Source organism: Daphnia pulicaria, chromosome 1 (genome assembly GCF_021234035.1).
Source record: "Daphnia pulicaria isolate SC F1-1A chromosome 1, SC_F0-13Bv2, whole genome shotgun sequence".
Classification (NCBI taxonomy): domain Eukaryota; kingdom Metazoa; phylum Arthropoda; class Branchiopoda; order Diplostraca; family Daphniidae; genus Daphnia; species Daphnia pulicaria.
Genome location: NC_060913.1, coordinates 13,890,870 through 13,911,604, shown reverse-complemented (window position 1 = coordinate 13,911,604; position 20,735 = coordinate 13,890,870). Strand labels below are relative to the sequence as shown.

Genomic DNA, 20,735 nt, shown 5'->3' with positions numbered 1-20,735 from the left:
TGTGAAGGGGGGGGGGGGATGCAAGAAAGACATCACAAACAAACAAAAAATAAAAAGATAAGATTGGGAGCGACATTTTCTTCTTCTTCTTTTCCTCTCAAACACCCCCCTCTCTCGTGTCACCAACAGACCGGAATACGATGATTTAATATGATTATTGTTTAACTTAACCCTCGGACATTTTCCTTCGTTAAATAACATCCTCAGACGCTAGAAAAGAAAAGAAAAATCGGGGGGCAACATTTTGTATCGTCGAAATGTTGTTCATTTATTGCGTGGCGGTTTTTCCAAAATAAACGAACCGGCGTGATCCACGTGTACGTTTTTCTCTCTCCCAAAAAGAAAAAAAGAAAAACCTTTACGCGATAAGATAGGAGCCGTGGGCACCCCTCAGCGACGACGGAAGGAGCCTTAACTATAACATAGAGGGGGTGGAAAAAAAAAGGAGAAAATGTTTGCGCAAGGAGTTGAGAGAAATCCAGGCCTCTGTCTGTCTCTCTCTCCCGCGTTCTTTTTCTCTCTCTCTCTCTCTTCGCTATTTCTGTTTCGTCAAAAACACACACACACAGGGCATGAGCAGCACGGAAAGGCCCGACGACCAGCAGAAGGCACTCTTTAGGTTTCCTAGGCCCCCTTTCTCCCCCAAAAAGTATAGAGTGAGCCTAAAATATATACACAACAAGATCTTTTCTCTCTCTCACTCTCTTAGACGGGCTATTACAACACATACAGGAACTAGGAGAGAAACCAAAGCATTGATACATTTCAGTGCTATTTAGAGGTGTCGCTTGTCGGGGCTATTTTTCCCTTTCACAAATAGTCGTACCGAGGATATACTATTGTGAACAGCAAATACTCTCTCTATCTCTCCCGAGTGAGAGAGAAAAAAAGATAAGAGAGCTCTGCCACCCCCGCGCCGTAACGGGAATATGATGTCGGCCGATTTCTTATTTAAGTTGTTTCCCTCCCTAATACAGGCCTCTCTGATCGACCAACTACACACACACACACAAAAAAGTAGCCCTAGAAAAATAGGGCTCCCAGTTATAACCCAAAACCCACATGGATGCACTCTGATCCGACTTTAGGTTTCTTTCGAGCTGGTAGAACCGGATGGCGCAATCCACCTGGTCCGGGGGTCGGCCATGGTGGTTGCAACGATATATTCACACGCAGGCAGGGATTGGAAATGATCGGGAGGACGCGCTAACCAAAAATAAAAATAAAAGAACCCCGCAGACGATTAGCATAAAGAAGATGAGACCTCTCGCAAGATGAGAGTGCGCGCTGGTTACACGAGAAGATTTCTTTGCCATTTTCCTAGCTGGGGGAAAAACGTTGAGACTCCTCGAAGCGCAAATATACAACACGGAGGGAATGTGTAAGGGGAGAGAATAACAAGTTAAAGACGAAGAAGAAGACGAAAGGGAGGAATTGTAGACCCCCTTAGCCTAGTCTTCTTTTCGGGCCCTTACCACCCGTGGTTTTTCCCTTCAAAACTTTCGTTCCCTTTTTTCTTCCTCCTATTTTTCGGCCTATGCTGCAACCCTCCATCCCCCCACTGGTTCCCTTTACGCGCACATTATCGTTACCCACCATCGGACATTGGGTGTATGTGCTGTCTGCCGACGCGCTAATTCTTCCAAGACATTTTTCAAAAAAGAAGAAGAAGAAAAAAGCTGAGAGACTAGGAGGGGATCAAGAAATCCTTAGGCGGTTTTTACGCGCGGACGTTATAAGGTTCTACACCACTCGAGTGGCGGGCATCGGGGGGATTCGAAAAAAAAAACAGTTACCCGAAACTTTTCTTTTCTCCAAGATTTATACGGGTGAGGTAATGAGACGTTGATTAGGGATAAGCTTTTTTTTGAGCCACACAAAAAGCCCCGGCCTTACGTTACAATCAATCATCAACTTAAACTTTTGAAATCATCGCGCGCTGTAGTAGTCACATTTCAAATGTCTTTCTTGATGGATCACACACACACCCACAAAATAAAAAAAAGGGAAATGATATCATTTTTTGGGGACTTACCGAATTCATGTCGACCGCCGACCGGCCGCCATCTCTCCCAACTTGTTCCAGTTGTCAGTTGTGTCAAGTTGTTGTTGAAATCACCAGAGTTTTACTTTTCAAAAGAAAAAAAGTTCTTCCGTTCTAATTTCTTGTCGAAACCTGCAAATTAAACGCAAATCAATCAATCGGGCCAATGTCAACAAACCATTTCAACTAATGTTCAAAACAGCTTCATCATTACCCGCGACGAGTTGTGTAATTTTCGGGAGTCGCCGATGGATCATCACCGGACGCGTTCAACTGAAATACTGAGTGCTCGGCTCACGTCGCTCGGCGTGCTAGTAGTAGTAGTAGTACGTACACAGGCCAGCCAGCCAGCCAGAGAGAGAGTATATATAAGTGACGACGACGACGACAAAAGTGAAGCGAAATAGGGAGGAAGAAAAATACAAAAAGAAGAAGACGAGGAGAAAAACCGGAGGGAGAAAATAAGCCGCCGCCGACAACGACGACGACGTCGACGCAACACACACACACAGTTACGACTACACAGAGGGCTCATGTGAAAAATATCAAATACTTACCCAGAGTAAAGTAGCAGCAGCAGTGCCGGTCTTGAGCCTAACAACAAATTTCGGTCCGGCCCCCTTTTTCACGATTTTTTTCGGGGGGTGGTGGTGGTGTTTGCTTCCTTCATATCTGGGTTGAGAGGGGGGAACCTGGAACAACAGGCCCTGTCAATCCATAGAAATGTACATATAGACGATATATCTACGCGTGTAGGTATAGTCTTAAATAGTAGACCTACCTAGCGTCGCCGTCGTTGTTCCCTTATCTTTTCTTCCTCTCTTCTTCGGTACACAAAAAGTCGACAAGTCGTCACAGCAGGTATCGTTAGACGTATGTGTATAATACAGCCTATAAGGCCGGACATGAACACACCTTAATCTCCGTCCCCCACCCTCTTCTTTTTGGATTCTTCCATTTTGTTGGCGTTTTTCCTCGGTGCTCGAGTTATTATTACACACGCGTTTACACGATTTGGGGAAACAGTAAAGTAATGGCAGTCGTAGAAGGTAGGCACAAGTCAATGAACCGAACGATGGTGTAGAGAGACTATCGTTTGATATCTCTCTGACAAGATCAAGAGTAACGTACGATAATAAAAATTAAAGTCGGAAAAAAATGTTTTGGTTGAACCAAATCAACAAAAAGTTGTTGTTGTTTTTCCAGGGGAGGGTAGAAAAGAAAGGGGGAGTAAAAAGTTACTTCCCTCCGAATGTAAAGCGTAATAACCACCTATAAGGTTATTTTATATCCATTATTATTATTATTATTCCTTTTCTTTTTGCCTGCCTTCGGGGCTTTTTTGGCAAACTCTTGAAGAAGAAAAATCCCCCTTCTTGTGTTTCCTCCTTGACGCAAGATTACATATACACACAACAACAACAGCAGCAACTTCTTGAAGGGGAAAAAAAGAAGGGAGGGGGTGAGTTTTTTTTCCTTTCGGTTACGCGCCCGCGCGGTTGCGGGAGGAGGAGGCGTAAGAGCCGGGGTAGTACATAAGATATACCCACCCACCGGGGTCGACTTTTACCCCCTACTATACTTTGGCCTATATATTTTTTTTCGTTTCTTTACTCTCTCTCTGTGTGTGTGTCGACAACAACAACAACAACAACAACTTTTTTCTTCTTTTCCTTCTAGCCCCTTCGCGGAGGAGCTGCTGCACGTACGCAATAGGAGCCCAACCACTAGGCCATCGCTATCTCTTGGTAAATATCTTTTCTTTTTTCCTATTATTTGGGAGACGACGGTCATGGACGTTCACATCGCGATATGTGTGTGTGTGTGTCTGCTCGGCCACACGTCACACACAGAGAAATAACAACAAACCCCCACCCCACCCCACATCGAATATAATAAAAACACTTCCTGTCATTATATCTACAGACAGCCAAACTTGCCCAGCATATCCTCTCTTTCTCTCATTGCATCGGTCTATTGTTTGGTTTGGAGTCCAGCGTCGAGATGTATCGAAGTTTCGGGAATTAGTCAGTGGAGGGGATAATAAATTGGTTTCTCGATTGAAACTCGACTGATTGTGTTTTCTGGCCAATAGAAACAAGGGACAACAAATCAGTTGTCAAGTCAAAAGTCGTTGGCGAATTGAGAATTCCATTGCTGGCGACTGGGAAATCGACATTCAATTTCATCGAGCTCGGCCATTGGTCAGAAAATCTTTGTCTCTCTCAAGATTGGTGAAAGCTATTCGTGAGATTGCGTGATGGAGAGAGGTTTTTACCTGTGCACACAGTTAGTCGTTCAATTGCAGGGGCGGAGACAAGGGAAAACAAACTGACAGATAGATACGTAGAGAGAGAGAGAGAGCTGAAATCTAACCTTTCATCGTGAACTGGACCGTCCGTTGTTGTTGAATCTTTGATGTCGAGTTGTTGCAGTAGCAGCGGATGATGTCGGCGGGATTCACCAGTCATTTTTCTTTTCCCTCGTTGACTAATACATGGCAAGAGCTATACCAGCCATTACTACGGTACGACTCCTCCAACGATGGCCGACCGGGGGAATCAATCTTACATGAACGTTTGGTATGTGCATTTTTCAGTCTCAGCTGCTGCTGCCGACTCTGTTTCGAATCTGCCCGGAAACGGGAAAAGAATTGTCGGATTTTCTCGGTCTTTGGCATGTTCTTCTTTTTTCCAAAAAGAGACGAGTTATACAAGATGGAAGCAGCACGAGGATGTGCACACACGCACGAGAATGAACAGACTCAAATGGGGTAAATACACGAGTGACTCTTGGGACGATACACAATCTGGCGAATGAAATATTTAATGTGGCACTCTCAAAGTAACAGCCAATCGACTGATTCTATTTGTTCACTCATCGGCTGTTCACTGTAGCCACTAAAGCGATCTAATTCAACGCGAGTTCAATAAATTGTTACGCTGAGGAAAGAAAAACCACGTGAACGTGGTTCTCCCGCCATCACTTTAATTTCGCCGTTTCGTTTGCCATTTCAAATTCGAGTTTATGGAAACTTCTTTCACTCTTTTCACTCACAAAAATGTAGGCAAAATGATCTAGTTATAGATTTTGGTTCCATTAAACTAACGTGTGCAATCAACTGAACAAATCAACTTAACTCATTACCGAGCACCGACATTACGAACGACTTTACCCCTTTTGGTCTTTTCGAAGAGAGCATGAAGGACAATGACGACATCTAGCGGCCAAATACCAAACTCGGTGGAAACGGCAAGCAACCAGCTTTCATGGCAACAATAATATAACGACCTACAAATAATAAATGCAGAACCAGTTATTATCTTATGACATAGCGTTTTTTAGGGGTTGATATTCCCTATCGTGTTTTCGAGACCATGATTCCGCCACAAACGTAATGACTTGAACCTTTTTACAACCTCACAAAACCCCTCCGCGATGTATATGTCGAAAATCCTTTTCGCGACTAGCTGTCGTTTTACTGGCTGTAAAACTTTAGGGGAAAAAATTCAAGCGCCCATGGCCTCCCCTGAAAAACAAAAAAACGTCAGAGAGAAGAGTTGAAAAAAGAAAAGAGTCATTTGCAATCATGCAGGCGGAGGAGGCTCAATTACTATCAACAAAAATAACTGGATATGTCATAAACGAGACAGCCGTTTTCGGGTTTTGTTTGGATTGGCGATCTTGGGGGCATCTATACACGCAGGAGGAGGACGACCTTGAGAATGGGTATAACATGTGTAATTGAATGCTTCCGCGTACTCGCTTATTACCGTTGCCACGACGAAATAAATAATACCTGGGCTGACTTTTTTTGTTTTGTCCGTCTCTCGCCCCCTTCTTCTTCTTCTTCTCTCTACGTTGTTGAGCAATTACAAACTGCACATCGTCCGGCTGTCGTGTCCCCCCTCAGCGTTTGCAGGTCGGCGGGTGGTGTGTGGGAGAGCGGCGAAAACGGACGGACAGGCGGACTTGTCATTGAAATCAACAAAGTCAGGTTCATCTCATCGTCTACCTGGACGAGGCCACAAGCACAAAAGCCCCGACTGCTGATGCCTGGGTGAACTGCTCCTCCAGAATTTTACCTGTTCGAAACCCCTCAACGGCCTAGCACCCTGCCAGCCTCCTCTTTCGACGGGCGGTCGGAATTGTTTTTTGATTTTTTTTTTTTTCGCAACGAGACAAGAGGAGCGCATCTTCTTCACCCCCTACTAACTTAACAGCAGCCCCCATGATGCTCAGCCGAACGTCACAGAAGCGGTAATTACGTCTGGTATGTTTGGTCGAAGACAAGAGGGCGAAGAAAGGAGATTGCCACGGCAGAAATGTAACCCACCAGCAAACCAGCAGTTCAGGGCAGACGCGAATTGTCTCGCTTGACTAGACGGCCAGAATCTAAAGAGCAAATAAATGAGAGTCTAAGGATCATCTATACGTTTTTATCTCTGTGTCCAACGGATGGAAGCGAGTGAGAGACACAGTCATGTGTATTCAGCGATTCCTCCGATGTCAACAAGAAGGTTAGGATGATGGGGGAAAGAGATTTTTCAGAGGGTTTTTCGTGTGAGATCTGGAAAAAAGAAACTGAAAGAAATTAAAATCTATTAAAGTTATTTATAGTTTTTCACGGTTTTTGACTGGATACAACACACGAAGATCCCGCATCAAGGAAGCATTACGAAAGGTGTATCACAAAATTCGTTAGTTTTTTTTAAAAGGCGACGATAGTAACGTAACATTCACAGCGATATTCTGAGCAAGGTTTTTGTCATGAAAAAGTGAGAAAAACGCTCTCAACATTTTGAGAGATATTTGTCTAGAAAGAGAGAGAGAGAACAAATATTACGTGCTTGTTGATTTTCCTAAAGAATAAATGACTTTTTTTAAAAAAAACTTGAGGTAAAGCATTGCGACTAAACAGGTCACGAATACTCGACGGTCCAAAAAACGGTTTGAAAATAAACGAAATAGTGGAAAAGATTTTTCGATAATCCCGGAGATTTTTTTGTTTACGCTTCGACGTCTTCGACGTTATCGTCTTCAGCAATGTGAATGTCGACCAGCAAATTTTGACGGTTGCCATCGGGCACCGGTGTCGAAGTGCGTTGAAGCTCAGATTGTGGTTGATTAGGTGATCCATTCAGGCTGTTGATTTCTTCTGAAATGATGGTTAATGAAGGATTTCTGACCATGGCTGATAACTGGCCCGACGAACTGACTCGTTGACGTGATCGCCAGTAATCACGTGGGTTGTTCCATCCTTGAGCAGCCGGACGAGGAGCTGGAGGTAGAATGTGTCCGTGCCCAGGAATGTAAAGCGTCGGCACCACACGACCGTGAAACAAATGGCGTGCAGAGAACTCTGAATTGTCAGAGTTGGTAGAGCCGCTGTTACTCCGACTGCGAGGAGAACTGCCTAGACCTAAAATATGTGCATTGTCATCAAAGACGTAACTACGAAGGACTCGATAGGGTGAGCCGACAGAATGGCCACCGCATGCACCAGATAAACTCTGTAAAACAAAACGAATCAATCTTAGTCATTTTACTTCACAAACTTCACATGTGTAAACACATACCCCACTGTGGCTGGTTGCTAGAATTTCTGAATAGGATATTCCGGTAGGAAGTGGCTCGAGAACAGCTAGCAACGACCATATTGGCAAACAGAATTTGAAAATCATAAACATGAAGAAGACTGGCGAATAAATCAATTGAGTATCAGCAAATATTCCACTGCAGCCGACTATTTCATCTCCCACTATAAACGAATAAACACGGATAAAGGATTACGGTTCTTCACAGCCAATGTAAATTACAAAAACTTACTAATTTTGATTGTGACATCATAAACAAGCCCAGTGATTGCTGAAACTTCAAAAGCAAATATGACCGCCCATAGATTTCTTTTCTGTGTTTTCTTGACACATTCCAAGGTGGACACCTCATTGATTTTGCGAGTTATGTAGATGCCAGCTATTAGAAAAAGCTGAACACCCAAAAAATCTGCAGCAGAGAGCATCACCCAATATGGCTCTACAATAGAAATAGTAGAAGTTAATACATCATGTCATATCATCTTTGAATGATGGAAGGTAAATACTGAGGCATTCCGTCCAGCTGGGTCCCACATCTAAGATTCCGATTGCTGCAACAGCCACCACATAAGTTGAGAAAATACCCATCAGAGGGAACCAGACATTTCTTGCAATTGTTTCTCTGTGAAGGATCCTAAAAGCTTGAATCCAATGAAAATGGCACAGTGTAACAAGTTGCAAAACTTTTAAGGCTGTTGCACCCAAATCTAGTTCAGGGTAGTGTCCGCTGAGCATCCAATTGACAACACTGCAATAGAAATGAAAGAAACTGTAAGATAAATGTAAGATTCGGTGTCTTAGCAACCGCTTTACCAAATGATGCACTCAACGAGAGCCATGTAGAAAATGACATAATGATGAACTTGCTCATGGTGTACAGCATGAAAACGTCCTACTTTGAAAAAACACATGACAAATGTAACTATCATAAGGGCTGATAGAACACTTCGTCTTATGCAGGCCACTGTGTCGTAGCCAACAAAACAACCCTTAATCGACACATCCATTGAATCGTTATGCCAAGGGGGGACTTGGTTCCCGTTGTCGAAGATGTGGAAATGATCCATTTCAAAAATAGATTTTGTCCCTTTGGTCAGAAAAAAAAAATGTATCACGTGTTTACATCACCACCATCTGATTATCGCTAGAAATATTTCGTGATCTGCTCTTTGGTTCTTCTTATTTCTTCCATGTAGTAAACAACTAGTTACGACATTGCTGCCAACGCCATCTGCGGTCAGAAAAGTTAAGTTGATGCAATTATTATTTTTCAACGAGTTCCGATTCAAAACATCACGCAAATCTCTACAACACACAATATCGATTGAGAAAACAGAAAGAAATATCCGAGATCCATTATTTGCTCCAAGAAAAAAAATAATATTAAGGACCAGAAAATTTGAAAAGATTTGACAACAAGAATGTCGGTGGCACCATAGTGCGATTCCGCACTCTTATTGTGAAAGTTGAACCCAATCTTCAAATGGAACTACTTCGATGGTATACGAACATTTTATATAGACACAGAAAGGGTTGGAAAACTTTTTGATCTTCAAAGATATCAAGTTTCATTTTCCTCGCTATTGCATTGTAAGCGAACATAAGCGCTGGATCGATGACCACTCCAATTTCTTCTGCCGAGCAGATCCACTCAATTTGGGAAAGGTATGGAGGTATGTCTGACGCAATCTGTGATATGACTTCTTTCCAGTTCAGCTAACAAAAAAAAATGTTGTACTACATAGCACATACAGTAATCTGATTTCTTTCAGGGATTCAAGCTTCGTATTTTGTACGCGTCAATTATTTAGAAGTGATGACCGCAGCAGCGCAGCGGGACGCCTGCGCTGACGCTGGTAACAACGGGCTATGTGACAGTTAAGTTCCAGCCTCGCAGCCCATCGTGTCTCATTTTTTATTCGAATCAGAAAGCAGATGACACGCGAATCTGTCGGCTTAAAAATCAAAATATGCAAGGTCGTATTTCAATGTTGTTTGTTTCTTTGCTGCTCAACGGCTTAACCCTTTCAAGGTAAAAAAACAACTTTTTATTTCAAATTGTAATTCAAAAAATATGGGCGCTTTGGGCGCTGTCTAGATTTTAGCTCTGTGATTCGTCATCGAGTACTAAGAAGAAAACAACAACAACAAAAGGCCATATTTCATCCGCGCAAAAAAACATCTAAGTCAATAAATCTAACCCGGCGTCGTTAAAACATTTGGAAATTGATATGTGTGTACGAAATCGCTGCGAGGGCAGATGAGCCGTACATGATTTCCCCGGAGGTAGGTACCACCACACTGTCTGGTGCGTTACTTGCCGGAACTTGCGTTCAGCAGAAAATAGTGCCGCTGGATGCATTTCCCGCCGTCAGCGCAACCGATCGTGCTTTTTTCATGAACTTTGAACGACTCGTTTTTTCTTCTTCTTCTTTTTCCTTTCTCTCTTTCTCCATCTACTTCTTTGTCGCTCCCTCTGCTTTTGTCACGTCTTGTCTCCTACATTGAATAGCGTGCTCCGGACAAAAGAATTTTCTCTCGTTCGTCATTCATCGAGCTGTTGAAACCTTCAGCGGTATCGTATCGCTCGATCAATGGGTGGGAAACAGACGAGTGCAAAGTAGTCCATAACCTCCAGGAAATCCCATAGTTACCGCTCGTCGCCATATACTCATCATTTTGACTTTGTTTCCTGTTCTCCATTCAAAAGGCAGGCACTAGTGATAAGTCCGAGCAGAATCAGGAATAATAAGGACAACCGGGAAATGCAGCGGTCGGGAGCGACTCCGATGCCTTCGCCTCAGCACAATCGCACCAATGACGCCATCAGAGCCTTGTCTAGAAATATAACTTCGCTATTAGAAAACCTTCTCAAAAATTACGACTCCAATCATCATCCGGGATACGATTCAGGTTTCATTTCAAATTTTTTGAATTTTTCAACTTGAATTCCACCGGTTTTGTAATTTGCATTTTTGTGATAGGTTTACCAACAATAGTCAAAAGCAATATTTTGGTTCGGTCCATGGGTCCCTTCTCCGAACACCGAATGGTAAAGCTATTGAATGTTTATGCAAGCGCGCACAGTCTTTAAACCTTTTTTGTTTCCGACGTCACTAATCATCTAATGGTATCGCGACTGCAGGATTACTCGATGGATTGTTATTTCAGACAGGTAGGTCATTTCGTTTATCTCTTGCCAACTGGATTGACGATGGAATTTGAAAAAAGAAAGTTGTTGTATCGTACAGTCGTGGCAAGATAGGCGCTTGAGCTTCAACGGCCCAATCGAGACGCTGAGTTTGAGTATCAAAATGCTGGAAGGGATTTGGAAGCCGGATACTTTCATTTACAACGGCAAGAAATCTTACCTCCACACGATAACGACGCCCAACAAACTACTCCGCATCAACAAAGACGGCAGCATTCTCTACTCGGTCCGGTAAGGTCAATAAAAACCAACCCAAAATCAATTCCAATCTTATAGCAGTATGTCTATACGTCATCTCTCGGAATTGCGGAATGCTCTTCGGAGGCAGATTGACCATCAAAGCCAAATGTTCTATGGACTTGAGGGAGTTTCCAATGGACCATCAGTCGTGCCCACTCATCCTCGGCTCGTGTAATTAATTCGTAACCAAAAATCAAATGCGAATTTTTCTGACCACTTTCACCGTGCAGACAGTTACGATGAAGAGGATTTGCTGTACGTGTGGGACGAAGACCAAGGCGTCAAGTTTCTGGGCGATGTTGAGCTTTCGCAATTCGACTTGATTTCGAGTCCTTATCGCAACGCGAGCATCTCACGCAAACGAGGTATACTATATACTATACAGCGCATCGATTTTCGTCGTGTCGAAAAAGAAAGTGGGAATCGACGACAGTCGCTCTTTGTCTTTCTCCGTTGACTTATGCATACATTATTCAGGTCTTTATTCGGTTCTGCAAGTGAGTTTCAATCTTCGAAGGAAGCAAGGGTACTTTCTGATCCAGGTCTACGTGCCGTGCATCTTAATCGTCGTCCTATCCTGGGTCTCCTTCTGGCTCAACCGTGAAGCCACGAGCGATAGGATAAATCTGGGTAAAATTTTTTGAAATGATCATATTTTGAAATCAAATAATAGGCAAAGTGGATCGATTCGAATGCCAAAAGTGGGACACCGTGTCTTATCGCTCTCTTGTTTTCCCAACCCCGGAATCTCGGGAATTGTTTAACTAAGGAATCACTACTGTCCTGACCTTAAGCACTTTAGCCATGGACACGCGGACGGATTTGCCCAAAGTGCACTACGCAACGGCGCTCGATTGGTTCATCCTCATCACATTTGGCTACTGTATGGCTAGCATCATTCAATTCGCTTCGGTTCATTATTTTACAAAGGTGATTTTTTTTTCGTCTCTGTCTCATTTTACCGCTGTGTCGACTGATAAGAGGCTCGATTCGTTTGAACTCAATCAATCGGTTCATTACATTTCTAACGGATATATTCTTGCTTGACTGGCAAATCGTCAAAGTTTATTGGCTGAGGGCTGAGAGAGTTTTTCACAGCGATGTGAACCGTTGGAAATGTGACGAAAAAAAAAAGCTACTGCAAACTTTCTGTTCTCAAGCCAATCTTTCGATTTCCGATAGACTTCATTATACCCTTGACGGGAAAACTTCAAAGGCGCACGTTTCTCATCACTGGTCATTGAATGGCTCATTTTTCATCCGTCGTGGGGTCTAATTCCCCTCGACATGTGATGTCATATTGATCCGCCTCTTATTTGAATTTGCCTGTCAACAACGACCCAAACAAAAAAGAAAGGAAAGAAGTTTGGCCATTTTGTCATTAGGATGCACTTTTTGGCTCATGACGCACTTCACTGTGTGTAAAGGAAGAAGCACAAAAGAAGGATGTTTCAACTTTTTTTTTTCCAAGTAGCCTTGAAGTCAATACTGCTAGGATAATTAGTTGTGTCTAGTCTATGGCAGAATTCAAAAACAATTTTTCGGCTTTTTTTTTTAATTTTTACTTTTACCCTTTTTCGTTGTAAAAAGATTGGCAGCGGAGAAAATTACCAGACGCAGGAGATTTCGGTCTTGCATCGTAAACTAATGGAGATTAAGGGGAGTCCAAGTAACGAACCTGTCGACGGTCGGATAATAAGAACCGACTTTGCCGACTGGGAGAAGCTCGGGGCTGAACTACCTCAAATGTTTACCACTCCGCCCGTTCCGCCCTGCACTCCTTCTGGCATTGAAGAAGAAGTACGGAAAAATACGTTAAATCAGAATTTGTACCCAATCGCTTTAACATTTTCTTTAAAACCCCAAAAATCTGCAGAATGTAACAGCCATCATGCACGAAGAAATGAAACTCAACATTGAAATTTCCGACGACGAGGATGACGACGATGGAGTGGCGACTAACAGCGCAGTAAAAATCCGCACCAACAGACGCCATACCGACAGATCCTCCCGCTTGCAGCAACTTTACTACTGTCTTGTTGCTAACCAATCCTTTCGAGCTGTAGGAAAATGTTTATCTTTTTTTTCTTTTTTACTGCTATATAGCCTTAACTGGTGCAAATTACTATCTAGAAACGCAAGCGCCGGGCACTAGCCAAAGGGAACATCATCAATTCCGTCAGCAAAATCGACTCTGTCTCGCGCATTCTTTTCCCGGTGACTTTTTCCATCATCAACGTTATTTACTGGTGGGGCTTTATCGCGCAAAACAACGATTTCACTTGGAACAAAATGGACAATTCCAAATTCTATTAAGAGAATAAATACTATTTAGATAGATTGACCTAAAATTTAAAGCTTCTCCTGTCAAATCCAGCAGAGCAACAGAGTGGTTGGCAACACGATCAAATGGCGCATTTTGTCGCGACGGTTGCAACATTCTACAAGGAATTTAAATAGATGTGTATCATACTTTGCATGCTGTTTTAGCTCTCCAACGTCTTCAATTCTCCCTATATGGTCGATCGTAATAAATGAATAGGACGCCCGAGTCCTCCGTCTCCATTTGTTATTATTCTCGTCAAGTCTACAAAAGAAAAGAAATAATTCTCGGAAAATAGTTTAAGTTATTTCTCTTTTGTAAAAACAAAAAAAAGGGCCAAGGAAAAAGAAGCGCCAACATTTTGTTGTTTCATTTTCCTTCTCATTAGAGCTTGGCGAAACATGCCGGAGGGGACAATTGCGCGTAGCGGGTAATAATAGCAGGTATATGCATTTGGGAGCGGAGAGAGTGCGCAATTTTAAAAGAAAAAGAAGAGAGCGACGTGGCAAGCGGGCAACAGGTGATTAGGTCAGTTGCTCTAGGGTCATTTCGTCGGGGAGGAGGCGGCCTTAGCAGAAGAAGTTTTGCCCTTTTGGGCTTGGATATTTTTTGTATTAGGAATTTCACCTTGGAGCTGTTTTGAAATATCATTTCTTACGTCGTTGGGGTCTGAAGAAATTTCCTTCATTCGTCGCCCGACTTTGTTGCTCGTCGGGCTACTACTACTCTCCAAGCCAAACACATCATGGACGCCTCTCTCAAGGTAAGCAAATCGACGACGCCATAGCTCTCTTTGTTGACATGCCAAAAGTAAGATTCACCGCGTCGAGCGAAAGCTACAGCTTTCTACAATCGTAAATGGCCAAGGAGGGCTTCGAACCCATTTGCAAATTCGGAGACGAAGGCTAATTGCATCACCAAAAAGAAAGCCTCTGAAATAGTATTTTTTGGGAACATTTTAATAAGATTTTTATTATTGGCGCTGCTGGCTACGAAATGAACCACTTTCCCCCCTGACTTGATCTGACTTTTGTTGTGATTCTTTCGTGATTTTCCTTCAGTTGCAGTTCCAGCCTAGCTAAAGTTAGAATACTGCAGTCAATTGTGTCTCTTTTTTTTTTCTTTTTTTCCCCAACAAGGTTCTATTTTTAACGTTTTTTATTATTTGATTAAATCGACAAAAGGACAACCAGGTTCAGAGGAAATTGAGCTACATCATGGATAATCCAACAGCATCGAATAGGGAGATATTGCTTTTTAGTATGCAAGAAGAAGTGGGAGCACTGGCGAGAGCTTTGAAAATATTCGAGGTACAGTATCCATATGTCAACCTAAACGGAAATCCCCTTCTTCTCGTCCTCCTCCCCCCCTCGTCTTTTCCCGTCTTGTTGTCATAAATCTTTTCTTTTCTTTTTTCTCCCGAGCCGTTTTCAGGACAACAAGGTGAATCTACTCCACATCGAGTCCCGCTCATCCAAGCGTTCAATTGGAGATTATGAATTCATCGTCGAGATTGATACCGTTTCGGGAGACGTGGCTGCAGCCATTGAAGGACTCAAGAAGCAATCCTCTTATTTCCAGATCATATCTCGCGATCACAAGGATGGAAACGGTTCGAATTAAAGTTTAAAGAGACTTGTAACTTTTTTCGAAACAAAAACAATTCAATTTTGACAAAAAATTTCTCAGAAGAGACGATTCCGTGGTTCCCTGGACGAATTCAAGACTTGGATCGATTTGCCAATCAGATTTTGTCGTACGGCTCTGAATTGGATTCCGACCATCCTGGATTTACTGACTCTGTCTACCGTGCTCGCCGCAAGGAATTTGCCGATATTGCCTTCCATTACAAATAGTAACAAAATATAGAAGAGAGTACCATTTCAAAGAGGGTTCAATTGGGTACATTGTATTTCTACAGCGGCCAGCCGATCCCGCGGGTCGAATATACTCCCGAAGAAACTGCAACATGGGGGACCATCTACCGCCAGCTGACTCAACTCTATCCAACTCATGCGTGTCGTGAATTCAATCACAATTTCCCGCTGCTGATTGAAAACTGCGGCTACAAGGAGGACAATATCCCTCAATTGCAAGACATTTCCGATTTTCTCCACGGTAATAATCGCCCACAAATCCCTTGTCTATTATTACAACTTACAAGGCTGATTAATAATATTACACGACGATTCGGCTATCTATAGATTCCACTGGCTTCACTCTGCGTCCGGTGGCCGGATTACTGTCGTCGCGTGACTTTCTCGCCGGTCTAGCTTTTCGTGTGTTCCATTCGACACAATACATTCGCCACGGAAGCTGTCCGCTGTACACCCCGGAGCCGGATGTCTGTCACGAACTCTTGGGCCACGTCCCATTGTTTGCCGATCCGGAATTCGCTCAATTCTCCCAAGAAATTGGATTGGCCTCTCTCGGCGCCCCCGACGATTACATTGAACGTCTTGCCACGGTATGAATCTCTCAATCGTAAATTCAGCAGATTTTGATCTAAAAGTTTTGGTGGTCATTTCGGTAATTGATTTTTTAGTGCTACTGGTTCACCGTTGAATATGGCATGTGCCGTCAAGGCGGAGAACTGAAAGCTTACGGCGCTGGCCTGCTGTCATCTTTCGGCGAGCTCGAGTATTGTCTCACTGACAAACCGGAAATTCGTTCTTTCGAACCGGCGAAAACAGCTCTGCAAAAGTATCCCATTACGCAATATCAGCCCGTTTACTACGTCGCCGAAAGCTTCGAGGACGCCAAAGACAAAATGATGTGAGACCCCCTTAAACTTGAGCCGCTAATTCTCTATAAGCTCATTTTTTAATTGTGCGGGTTGATTGACAGAGCCTACGCCAAGACAATCCCGCGGCCGTTCAGCGTGCGCTACAATCCCTACACTTTGAACGTGGAGATCTTGAATTCAAAGCCGCAACTGGAGAATTTGTTGAAAAACATCAACTGGGAGATAACAAGGATCACGGACGCTCTATGCAAAATGCGCTAGCGATGACGTATTATAAGCGAAAAAGCGCCCATTATCTTTTTAGTTCATGATAGCATTGTGATAGTTAAAAACAAACAAATATTTGCCCTGTATCCATTTCTGGTTTGGTGGCATTTTAAACTAACCGCTATTATTCTTCACATTTATACACGCAACAAGTTTTACCAGCAATAGAATTTTTTTTCCAAAAGCAACGTCATAACTTCAAATAAAGAAAATTTCCTCCCCGAAAACTTTTCCTCGCTGAATTTATGAACTCGCAAAAGTTTTGAGCGCGTCGTTCGCTCGCCGATTTTTCTTATTATTATTATACTTTGGGGAAATACAATATCTGGAGAGATGTCGTGACATTCAAAATAGTATAAGACCACTGGAAAGAAAAGTTCGGATGGGCAGAAATATACGGCTTCAATTTAGAGAAGGATAGAAGAACTCGGAGACGCGAATCCTTATTCACGGAGCAGATGTGTGGCCCACAAGTTGATCAAATTGATAAGGGGACCGGTTGGGAGAAGAAGACGAGTATCTTTAGAAATTCAATTCAATTTACGAGATTCAAACCTTGATAGGAAAGCCGATGAAATACAAAGGGAGGGCACGACGACGAGTGTTCGACGTTTTTTTTTTATCAGAGAATGTAGAGATGCTGCCAGTTTCCGGGGGAGGAAATTGTGTAGGAGACGTTTCTAAAGTAGGCCTCTGAAAGAGAAGATTTCATCACTTCGCGCCTCATTGAGACGGATTCGCTCTATTAAAACTTTTCTATTTCCAGTTGCTTGTACTATTCCGAACTCCACAACCGTGTCAGTTTTTTTGGGGGGTAAAATCGATACTAACACACCTGAGTCAATCCCAGAATATACGACTCTACAGTGATGGAAGCGATTCAAAGTGGCAGGAACGAAAAAAAGATTCAAGGCGATCTCGAAAAAGGCATCTTTCATTATTTCTGCACTTTGGTTTTTCGTCAAATAATAATAACAAAGTTTGTATTCATTTTTCGATATGTGTAGCCAATAATGTGGAAAGCCCAATTTGGTTTCCTACGAGAATTCAAGATCTTGATCGATTTCCAAGCAACGTTCTCTCGTACGGAATCCACTTGGAAGCTGACCATCCGGGATTTAACGACGCAGTTTACCGGGAGCGTCGCAAAAAAATCGTCAACGTCGCCATCAAATATAAACAGTAACACAATTCGGTGGGAAAAGAAATCAAAGTTGGTATACGTAACAAATTGGCTGGAAATCAAATAGCGGCGAACCGATACCGAAAGTGGAGTACAGCGCCGAGGAAATCGCTACGTGGCGTGAAATATTTCGACACCTGACTCAACTCTATCCGACTCACGCTTGCCTCGAGTTCAACAACATTTTCCCCGTGATGGTTGCACAATGCGGATACAACGAAGAAAACATTCCTCAACTGCAAGACGTTTCCGATTTCCTTTGCCGTATTCCATTTTGCCCGGCTGATTTTTACATAACGGCCCCAATTATTTTAATTGAAATCAAAATTTTGTTTCTCTCTTCCGAAAGGTCGAACAGGTTTCGTTTTGCGTCCCGTGGCGGGGCTTTTATCGTTTCGGGATTTTCTAGCTGGATTAGCGTTCCGTGTGTTCCACGCGACACAGTACGTCCGCCATGGCAGCATGCCAATGTACACCCCCGAGCCTGACGTCTGTCACGAACTTCTGGGTCACGCCCCACTATTTGCCGACTCATCTTTTGCCGATTTCGCTCAGCAGATTGGACTTGCGTCATTAGGAGCTTCTGACTACTACATTGAACGACTAGGAACGGTATAAGTACAAAACGTCAAGAAAAAATCAGTCATCGCACTCTTATTATATCTATGCTTGTCACTCAAGTGTTACTGGTTCACGCTGGAATTTGGTTTGTGCCGTCAAGAAGGCAAGCTGAGAGCTTTTGGTGGCGGTTTACTGTCATCTTTCGGGGAGCTTGAATATTGTTTGTCTGACCGAGCTGTAATCAAACCGTTCGATCCTCCCAAGACAGCCCTGGCGGAGTACTCCATCACGCAATATCAATCTGTTTACTATGTTTCGGACAGCTTCGATGACGCAAAGCAAAAACTGCTGTACAAGATAGTTTATGAAAAATTTAAAAGGTGAAATCAATTTAACAGTGGCCTGTTCCCTTATTCTTTATAGGGCCTATACTAAAACCATCCCACGGAAATTCGACTTGAACTACAATCCATGCAACCGCAACATTGACATCACAAATTCAAAGCTTCAGTCCTAGGAAATTCTCCTAAGAAGATCAAGAGTAGCTTCAAAAAGTCACGGAGGATTTTAGGAAATTGAAGAGAAGAATTACCAATTGAACATGTCTCTTGACTTTTTAAAATGTACCTATTAACCTTTTAAAATAGACGCAAAAAAGTTTGTGTTTACCAGTTGTTACCTCGGTTGTTACGTACCGATATTTATCTGTAGCAATACGAAGCCCATACAGACGCTAATATCGATTTCTGAGAAGACCAAGAATCACTACAAAACTGAATCAAATGACTAGAGGTAAAGAAATATTCATAAAGCCCTGCATTAAAAAAGAAAGAGGAGATGTTCTGTCATGTTTCTGGCCGTCATACAAAAAAAGAATCTATCGAGAGGTGACAGGAAACGAATCAAATTTAATTTGCCGTGAAATCAGTTTTCCACGAACGAGTCTTAAAAATGCCTTTTTTCTTTATTTTCAGCTTATCATTCGGATCGGAGATTGAAACATGAAATATTTTTTCAACTTTCTTATGAATAACTGAGTGGGTGTCGGATGTATCAAAGATTTGTGTATAAACCCATGCCATGCCCATGCATTCGCTATTTTGCTCCACCAGAACAAACACATATCTCTGTTTATCTGATATGTATATCATAATAACAACCTCAAAGGAAATTCTAAACGAATTTACTGTCTAACTGTCTGTCTAAACGGTTTCGTTACTGTTTCAAAGACTTTGCAGATGACAAAATTACGGGAAACCACTTCAAATGAGCTTCTTGCATGCTGATTTGTTAAATGAAAAATGCCAAAATCCTAATGTGTAGATGGCCTGCTGCTTTTTGGAATTCTAAGACAAATGTAATGACTACAGCTAATACCATTGACAGAATCTAGAATAGCTTTCCATCAAATAAATCGGTACGAAAAACAGATCGTGAAAAAGACTTACCAGTAGTCGTCCTCGTTGTCTTACTTGTTGACAGATTCCTACCACACACAGTCCAACACGTAGTAATATAAGTATCTCTGATAACAAAGTAGTTCTGAGTTTATAAACAGAGAAACTCCCTTGCTATATTTCAAGTTTTTAAAACGATAACACTCTTTTGAAATAACGTGCACACTGTAAGAACTTTTTGTCTTAAGTAGACAATATAAAAACTGATTTCCAATTTGAGCTGGTCCTAACTTTCAATTAAAATATTTAAAAATTTCGGCTTACATTTTCTAAATGATGCAATTTGGTGCTAACAATAATTTAAAAAAAACTAACTTAAAATTTTAGACAAAATAAGTCTAGAATGATTGATGATGAACACAATATGACATTTTCCCTACACTACCTAGACACTCAACAGCTGAGAGCTGACAGACAGGTTTTTAGGACTTATTTTTTAAAATCAGAACAATATTCATCTCAATGGCAGTTTCCGGACAATATCCAGACACTTATGAGACAGTTATTACCATCAGGCACATACAATAAATGTAGCCTTAAGAACACTTTTTTTTATCTGCAGGCCTATTACGGATTCAAGTTATCCTTTTTAATAAAGTCCTTGTTGGCTGCGTTTGGATAAATTGTGTCGCTAACTTGACAGTATTAGGATTCTCGATAAGAGCGTATTGGTATTAATATCGATTGCCTCGCAATAACCGACTTTTCCTTATTCGTAATATCATATGGTAACACTTGAGAACGAAATATCACTGCCGAGTTTGCGATCCGGTCAGGATATTGTTAAAAAAACGCATGGGAAACGTGGGTCTAGCTAGTATTAAGTTCATAACCTTCGGATATTGCCGTGAGCCTGTGACGTCATGTGAGCGCTGTATCTGTGTGTAACAGCTGATTCAGCCAATCGATTCTCTGTTCTGTTTATAGGGTAACCCACCGTGAAAAACTACTACGTATATGCCTTCAATACTACCGACTCTGGATTATTCCTCCGCCCCCGTATTACTATTAAGCTATTTACAGGTATATGCGTACTCTACAAAGGTATCAAAACTAAAAATCCCCAGAGTAACTAATCACAACTCCCACTGTCCGGCTTGTAAAAC

General features: G+C 42.3%; 5 protein-coding genes across 12 annotated transcripts in view; 3 read left to right on the top strand and 2 right to left on the bottom strand.

The window, feature by feature from the left end:
- LOC124332732 (protein sister of odd and bowel-like) overlaps nt 1-5,222 on the bottom strand; it is a 33,909-nt gene extending 28,687 nt beyond the window's left edge. The window contains exons 1-5 of one of the 3 annotated variants that reach the window (XM_046788909.1): nt 4,421-5,222; nt 2,826-2,935; nt 2,602-2,751; nt 2,259-2,355; nt 2,036-2,176 (exon numbers count right to left, since the gene is read on the bottom strand). The gene's annotated coding sequence lies outside the window, so the exon portion shown is untranslated. Of the gene's footprint in view, nt 1-2,035; nt 2,177-2,258; nt 2,356-2,601; nt 2,752-2,825 lie in introns of all 3 variants that reach the window. The other 2 variants (XM_046788908.1, XM_046788912.1) reach the window with 2 other exon arrangements.
- Nucleotides 5,223-6,476: 1,254 nt separating this feature from the next.
- LOC124335190 lies at nt 6,477-20,636 on the bottom strand. The gene is made up of 6 exons (XM_046789113.1): nt 19,621-20,636; nt 8,455-8,872; nt 8,148-8,389; nt 7,874-8,080; nt 7,624-7,805; nt 6,477-7,557 (listed from the first exon to the last, which is right to left on the bottom strand). Exons 2-6 carry the CDS (start codon nt 8,706-8,708, stop codon nt 7,054-7,056), a joined length of 1,389 nt encoding a protein of 462 aa, XP_046645069.1. The 5' UTR covers nt 8,709-8,872; nt 19,621-20,636; the 3' UTR covers nt 6,477-7,053.
- LOC124334318 (gamma-aminobutyric acid receptor alpha-like) lies at nt 8,863-13,658 on the top strand. Of its 4 annotated transcripts, XM_046789044.1 has the most exons (14): nt 8,863-9,141; nt 9,200-9,306; nt 9,414-9,673; nt 10,352-10,554; nt 10,626-10,693; nt 10,787-10,816; nt 10,893-11,083; nt 11,181-11,263; nt 11,323-11,457; nt 11,570-11,722; nt 11,862-12,022; nt 12,683-12,892; nt 12,969-13,154; nt 13,226-13,658. In XM_046789044.1, the coding sequence occupies exons 3-14, from the start codon at nt 9,612-9,614 to the stop codon at nt 13,406-13,408; spliced, it is 1,665 nt and encodes a 554-aa protein (XP_046645000.1). In that variant the 5' UTR covers nt 8,863-9,141; nt 9,200-9,306; nt 9,414-9,611; the 3' UTR covers nt 13,409-13,658. The 4 variants fall into 4 exon arrangements, with proteins under 4 accessions (XP_046645000.1, XP_046644999.1, XP_046644998.1 ...); XM_046789043.1 differs by having other exon boundaries at nt 9,200-9,673; XM_046789042.1 differs by having other exon boundaries at nt 8,863-9,306.
- On the top strand, nt 13,992-16,763 carry LOC124335432 (protein henna-like). 2 transcript variants are annotated; one of them, XM_046789133.1, is made up of 8 exons: nt 13,992-14,178; nt 14,600-14,725; nt 14,850-15,027; nt 15,108-15,270; nt 15,337-15,533; nt 15,620-15,882; nt 15,961-16,190; nt 16,263-16,763. In XM_046789133.1, exons 1-8 carry the CDS (start codon nt 14,161-14,163, stop codon nt 16,420-16,422), a joined length of 1,335 nt encoding a protein of 444 aa, XP_046645089.1. In that variant the 5' UTR covers nt 13,992-14,160; the 3' UTR covers nt 16,423-16,763. The 2 variants fall into 2 exon arrangements, with proteins under 2 accessions (XP_046645089.1, XP_046645088.1); XM_046789132.1 differs by having other exon boundaries at nt 13,997-14,178; nt 15,105-15,270.
- Nucleotides 16,847-19,926, top strand: LOC124336862 (protein henna-like). 2 transcript variants are annotated; one of them, XM_046790726.1, is made up of 5 exons: nt 16,847-17,610; nt 17,679-17,875; nt 17,961-18,223; nt 18,293-18,522; nt 18,596-19,926. In XM_046790726.1, the coding sequence occupies exons 2-5, from the start codon at nt 17,806-17,808 to the stop codon at nt 18,687-18,689; spliced, it is 657 nt and encodes a 218-aa protein (XP_046646682.1). In that variant the 5' UTR covers nt 16,847-17,610; nt 17,679-17,805; the 3' UTR covers nt 18,690-19,926. The 2 variants fall into 2 exon arrangements, with proteins under 2 accessions (XP_046646682.1, XP_046646693.1); XM_046790737.1 differs by having other exon boundaries at nt 16,847-17,875.
- Nucleotides 20,637-20,735: the final 99 nt, after the last annotated feature.